The sequence below is a fragment of the Gossypium raimondii genome, chromosome 3 (genome assembly GCF_025698545.1).
Source record: "Gossypium raimondii isolate GPD5lz chromosome 3, ASM2569854v1, whole genome shotgun sequence".
NCBI lineage: Eukaryota > Viridiplantae > Streptophyta > Magnoliopsida > Malvales > Malvaceae > Gossypium > Gossypium raimondii.
This window is the reverse complement of record NC_068567.1, coordinates 57072492-57079025: the sequence shown is the minus strand read 5'-3', so window position 1 is coordinate 57079025 and position 6534 is coordinate 57072492. Positions and strand designations below refer to the sequence as shown.

Sequence of the window (6534 nt, the reverse complement as noted above, 5' to 3'; positions counted from 1 at the left end):
TCGGATTGACCATCCATCTAAGGATGAAATGCAATAAATTGTGTACCTAGAGCTTTTTGTAACTTTTCCCAGAATCGGCATGTAAACCGCGGATCTCTGTCAGAAATAATAGAAACTGGTACTCCATGTAGCTTGACAATCTCAGAAACATACAACTCAGTTAATCTGTCCAGGGAGAAATCCATACGTACCGAAATAAAATGTGCAGACTTTGTCAAACGATCAACGATTACCCAAATAGCATCTTTCTTTTTCGGAGATAAGGGTAACCCTGATACAAAGTCTATAGTAAATTTTATGAAGTTCATCAATTAACCAACGATTACTTTTATGCATATTTTATTTTAAATTCTTCCATATGATTAATTATGAAGTTCATCAATTAACAAATTCAATTAATTAGTAGTAATTATCAAATTAAATTAATTTATTTATCACAAGTTGTTAAATTCACGCAATTGATTTATAAGTTTAAGATGTTACAAATTAATAATAGAATATTTAATTAATTAAGGAACTTAATAGTTTATTAAATTAATATCTTTAATTCTAACTATTTATTTTATTTAATAAAATATTATTGGTAAATTTTTCATGTGAAATTTAAACATTTTATTAAAATAATAATTTAGTTAAGATCATTTTATTAAATATTGTTGTTATAAAAACTAATTTAATTGAAAATGTTGTTCATAACCGTAATTGTTGCTGTTACAAAGGTTAAAATAAAACATAAATAAAATCGATTCTACTAATAACTTAACCATTATAGTAAAATGTGGTTATGGTGGTACTACATAGAAAAAAATCCCTAGTTCTTTTTTTCAATTTATATACTATTTTAGACATTATTTTATTTTAAAATTTTGTATTTTAGAGAGACGGAGTGGCATGTAATTTAAAATTCATATTTAATCCAATTTTTTATTATTAATTTTTATTTTAAAAGTGGATTTAAATTATCGATTTATGGTATAAACTTGCTGCTAGTTTTGGTATTTATATTTGAGCTGCTTAGGAAAAGAATTAAAATGTTATTTTTATTTAATTATAAATGATATATTTTGTAATATTCCTGTAAAATAATTATATTTTGTTAACTAATTATTTTAATTTTAATTTTAAATGATTTATTCAAATTTGTTGATTTGCATGTTTATTTGTATTTATATATTTTTAAATTAAATTTTGTGTTTATTTTTTTACATAATGTATTTTAAAAATAAATAATATTTAATGTACCATATGTGGATGAGTCTCATGCATTACCAATAAATAATATGATACATTATCATTAAAAAATAAAAAATCTATAAATAATAATTTTATTTAAATATAAGTAAATATTAATTAATTATAATTATTATAAATAAGTGTTAATAACACTTGGATTCTAAACTTAGGGTTTTAATATTTTTATTTTATTTAGTAATATGTCGTATTATTATTCGTTAATGCATCAAGTATTGTCTCTTTTAAAAATTATTTCAACATTAACTCACAAATCTGTTTAAAATTTAGACTTGATCCTTAACAAAACAATTATTATAAAAGTATTTTAAAAATTCGTTAAAAAAAAGCCGGCGAACGCGGGGGACTTAAATGAAAAGAGATCCCTTAGAAATCTAAATCAAAAGCAAGCTAAATGACATAAATGATTGACTCCATCTCCTGCCCTTTTTCTTGGTCAATGCCAATGACACCTCATTTAAGAAAAGTCTGCCGTATTTTAAATTAATTCCAGACCATTTTAATTATCTTCACTTATAAAAGTTATTAGTTTGTTAACATAAGTCATTGCGTTTATATTTTTTATAACTATAAAAATCTTTATAAGAAATAAAATTGATAATCGTGTTTCCGCAATTATAATATATGTAAAAAATTCCTTAATGCTATACTCCATGAAAAAAGAATTTAAATTCATGATTTAAGTAAGTACCTTCATAATGATTGCATCGGTATTTGGGATGGCATGAAACATGTCACCATCAATATGGGAGACCCCATTGTATCCCGGTGCCGTCGAGATTACATGCGGCAAATCGAAGTTAACACCTTTGATGGGTGGATGTACTTTGACGATCTCTGATATTAAGCCTCCAGTCCCACCTCCGACATCAACCAACGATCCAATGGAGTTGAATCCTTGTTTGTAACCTGACAGGATTGCACTGGTAACGAACTTGGATGTACAAGCCATGCTATCATTAAAAAGCTTGTTGAAGTCAAGATTCCTCGATGCTAAATCCCATATTTCACACCCATGAGCTTTCTTGAAGGCAACGCCACCTTCTTTCACGCACTGACTGAAGTAGTGCCAAGGAGCCATTTGCCATGGATGGTTTTGCATTAGTACCATGGGCGCTAGGGTTTGCTCCGAGTCATGTAGAAGCCATCTCAATGAGTGAGTTAAGTTGTACAAGGGATCTCCACCGTTTGAAGGAGGATGGATAGTGAAAATCTTTCTGCGAACAAGCGATCTCATTATGCGAGCAAGGGTGGTGATATCTGGCGAAGTAAGGCTGTCATTAATGCATGAAGCTATTTGCGACGAAGTGGCAGTGCCACCATAAGAGTATATTATGTCAGCTATGCGGAGCTCCATGGCAGACTTAAGCGCCGTAGAATCTGCAAAGCTGAACATGTAACACCATATCTCTGCTTGCCCTTGTAGCCTTGCTTCATCTAATTCTATTCTTTCCATTGTATTCGGCCTTTCTCCTAGTTTTCGTGGGATCTCATTTTTCCTAATAATCAAGAAGTAATTTATAGTAAAGCGGAGAGGAAGAGAATTGTGAGGATTTCTTTTATACAAATATTTTTAATTCTTTTTCTCGTCACCTCTTAACGAATGTCTTTAGAATAAGATAAAATTTCAGTTTCTTTAATCAAAATCCCTATAAGAAAAAACATCAATCAATAAGCAATGACACGTCTTCTAACACAAACTGTTGAATAACATTTGGATAGTCCAAACATAAAACATAAGAAGAAGCCTTGTTTAGGGAGAAAAAAAATTGAGACCTCCCAATTTTATATTATATATAAAATAAGAGGAACAGAACCATAGAGAGGATATGGTTTGTTGCCGTATCATGTAATTTTTGAAAATTAAAATTTACTCTTTATATTTTTATTTAATGAAATTTGGTCATTTTATTTTTAAAATTTTAAATTTTAGATTCAATTATTAATGTTGTTATTTTCTTTTATTAAATTCAAGTTATTTAAAATTTGAAAGGTCTAAAAATAAAAATACAAAGACTTAATTCTAAATTTTCAAAACAAAAAATTTATGACATATTTTAACCTACCTTTTGCTCTAAAATACATTTAGTTTTATGCAAATGCAAATCTTTTAATTTTCAAGAGTTAATTTGTTTAACTATATACATTTTATGATATATTATAAAATGTGTAAAATTGAAATAGGAAAACGGAAAATAAATCACATATATGAACAAATTATTGTCAATTCAAACGTTATCAATAGTATCTTTAAGACTCGAACCCACAAAATGAATTTGGAGGTGAACACTCAAGGTTGATATATTTATTGAATTCACATATAAATTTTTGGAAATTGGACTACGGGGAAGTTTGTACCTTTTAATTTCTTTCAGCCAAATTGCATAAAAACTAATATATCACTTTATTATTAGTATAATAACATGAGAAAAAAATTATTTATTACATTCATACCTACATATATTACAATAATTAGACATAAAATAAATATATATTATGCAAAAAAGCTACTAACCATCAGGATACGCCTCCTTCCAAGATTTTCTTCCATTCCACCTCTGTTCTCTCCTTACCATTGGTATGTGCAATCATTAGGAGGTCAAATACGAATCCAATTTCATCAAACACTCCAATTCCATCTTCTTTCAAAATTATTTCAACCATTATCACTTTGCCATTCTCTCTTGGTATTGTTTTCTTACAAATCTGTAATATTTTTACGCAATCTTCGTCACCTCAATCATGCAATATCCACTGCAAATAAAAAATACAAAAAAATAGTATCTAATTATTTTCTTATAATTAATATTACTTAATGAACAGCCATTCTAAATAGAGCTGAAACTTGATTAAAATTTCATGGCGTGATATCAATCTTCTATTACTGTTAAGTTGATTCTGATAGCCACAAAAAAATCATATGTTGTTAGTCGCTTGAAAAGGATTTGCAATAGATTAACGTTTTCCCCATGAGTTCATTAAATAGCCACAATAAAAATCATATAGCATTGTTCTTCTCTTTATATTTAAACTAGTTGTACATCATTTTAATTAAGCTGACTTTATAAGACTAACAATTTTTTTTCAATTATTACAAAATTACTATTTAACATTTTTAATATAAAATAGCTTTCATTTCAAAAGTATATGGAGTATAATATAAAACATGTATGGTTATTTTACCAAATCCTTGACTCGAGAGAAGTACTTTGATTTCTCTATCTTGAATCTTGTATTTCCACTATGGTAATTACAAGAAATAAAAATCATAAATCTTATTTCCACAATTGCAATATTTGGAATTTTTTTCTTGATGTTATATTTCTTGAAAAACGAATTAAAATTCATGATTTAAGCAAGTACTTTCATAATGACTGTGTCAGCATTTGGAATGGCACAAAACATGTCACTAGCAATATGGGAGACCCCATTGAAAGCTGGTGCCATCGAGATGACATGTGGTAAATTAAAGTTGACACCATTGATGTGTGGATATGCTTTCACGATCTCTGATATTAAGCCTCTTGTCTCACCTCCCACGTCGACCAACAATCCAACGGAGCTTAACCCTTGTTTGTAACTCAACAGAATTGCATTGGTGACGAATTTGGCTATACACTCCATGCCATCGTTAAAAAGTCCATTGAATTCGAGATTCTCTGATGCCAGGTCCCATATCTCACGCCCATGAGCTTTCTGGAAGGCAGGGCCACCTTCTTTAATGCAGTGGCTAAAGTAGTGCTAAGGAGCCATTAGCGATGGATGGCTCTCCATCAGTACCATGGGTGCTAGGGTTTGCTTTGTGTCATGTAGAAGCCATCTCGATGAGTGAGTCAGGTCATACAGGGATCTCCATCGTTTGAAGAATGGAAGACGGTGAAGACCTTTCTACGTACGAACAAGGAATTTCATTATGCGAGCAAGGGTGGTAATGTCTCGCGAAGCAAGGTCATCACTAATGCATGAAGCTATTTGTGACAAAGTGATGACGACACCATGAAAGTGTTTTATGTCAGCTATGCGAAGCTCCACGACAGACTTAAGCGCCATAGAATCTACGAAGCTGAACATGTACCACCATATTTCTGTTTGCCCTTGCATCCTTGCTTCATCTAGTTCTTTTCTTTCCATTGCTTTCTCTTTATTTTTCTTAGTAACCATAGATTATTTATAATGCACTGGAGAGGAAGAGAATGCAAGGATTTTTTATACAAATATTTTTAGATCTTTTTTTCTCGTCACCTCTTTAGGGATAATATTTCTTTATATATATATATATATATTATGTTTGGGATGTATGTGTCGAAACCATTTTTTGGAAAAGCAAAAATTTAGTTGTCAACTTATTAAAATGAAAAATTGGAGTCGCCACCGATCTTTTAATGAGGTGTGATCGGATCACCTTGAAAAGCGATTTTAGGTCTACGAACTTTGAGAAAATAGGCTCGGGAGTCGGTTACGTACGAGGAAGGGTTAGCACCCTCGTAACACCAAAAATTGGTACCGAATTGATTGTTTAATGTCTTAGTGTCAAAATTTTGAAAAGATTTAAAATACGATCCTTTTATCTTGAATAAAATGAATTGGATGATGAGACTCACTTATTCCAAAGAAATAAATTGTCACATTCAGTGAGTTAGGGCGCAACATTTTAATCTTCAAAATTGAGTTTATCTTTTGACTTTTAAACCTATGCATTTTGAGAAGGATATTTGGTTATTTGGGTCGAACGAAAAATCGTAACCCAGTAAGTTAGGGTTCAATTTCTCGAAATTCCTAAATGCCAAATATTGCCTTTGTTGTTTTTTTTAGAAAGAATCCTCATCTCGAGAAAACAATGTGTCATATCCAATGCATTAGGACACAACGTATCAAATTCCCGAGAATGAGCTTTTTATTTATGTTTTAATTAAAAAGGATGCTCGGTTTCTTAGATTCAACGAGGAAGATTGGAATCCAGTAAGTTAGGACACAATCTTTTCGAAGATCCTAAATTCTGAGTGTCGTGTTATTTTTGAAAAACTTTTTGAATAAAAATGTTCTTGATACTTGAATGATATTAAACGTAATCTTTTAAACAAATAAAACCATGGAATAATAACGTACAATGCGGAATGGTGATTCGTAAATTAAAATGTACGCGAATGAACACCAAAGAAGCGATAGATACGTGCAAACAATACAATACATGTAAGAGCAATTATCTCACATCATATACAAATAGTAGCTTTAATATTCAAAAGCTAATGAACTAAACTCATCTTAAACGAAGCTTCAAGCAAC

General features: G+C 30.2%; 1 protein-coding gene and 1 pseudogene across 1 annotated transcript; both read right to left on the bottom strand.

Moving 5' to 3' along the window:
- Positions 1-1930: 1930 nt before the first annotated feature.
- On the bottom strand, positions 1931-2707 carry LOC105795986 (desmethylxanthohumol 6'-O-methyltransferase). The gene has a single exon (XM_012625635.2). The coding sequence runs from the start codon at positions 2705-2707 to the stop codon at positions 1931-1933; it is 777 nt and encodes a 258-aa protein (XP_012481089.1).
- A 1061-nt stretch (positions 2708-3768) lies between these two features.
- On the bottom strand, positions 3769-5382 carry LOC128039992 ((R,S)-reticuline 7-O-methyltransferase-like; annotated as a pseudogene).
- Between the last annotated feature and the right edge of the window lie 1152 nt (positions 5383-6534).

Coding starts and splice junctions, on each gene's coding strand:
- LOC105795986 (XM_012625635.2), bottom strand. CDS start 2,707: ATGGAAAGAATAGAATTAGATGAAGCAAGGCTACAAGGGCAAGCAGAG.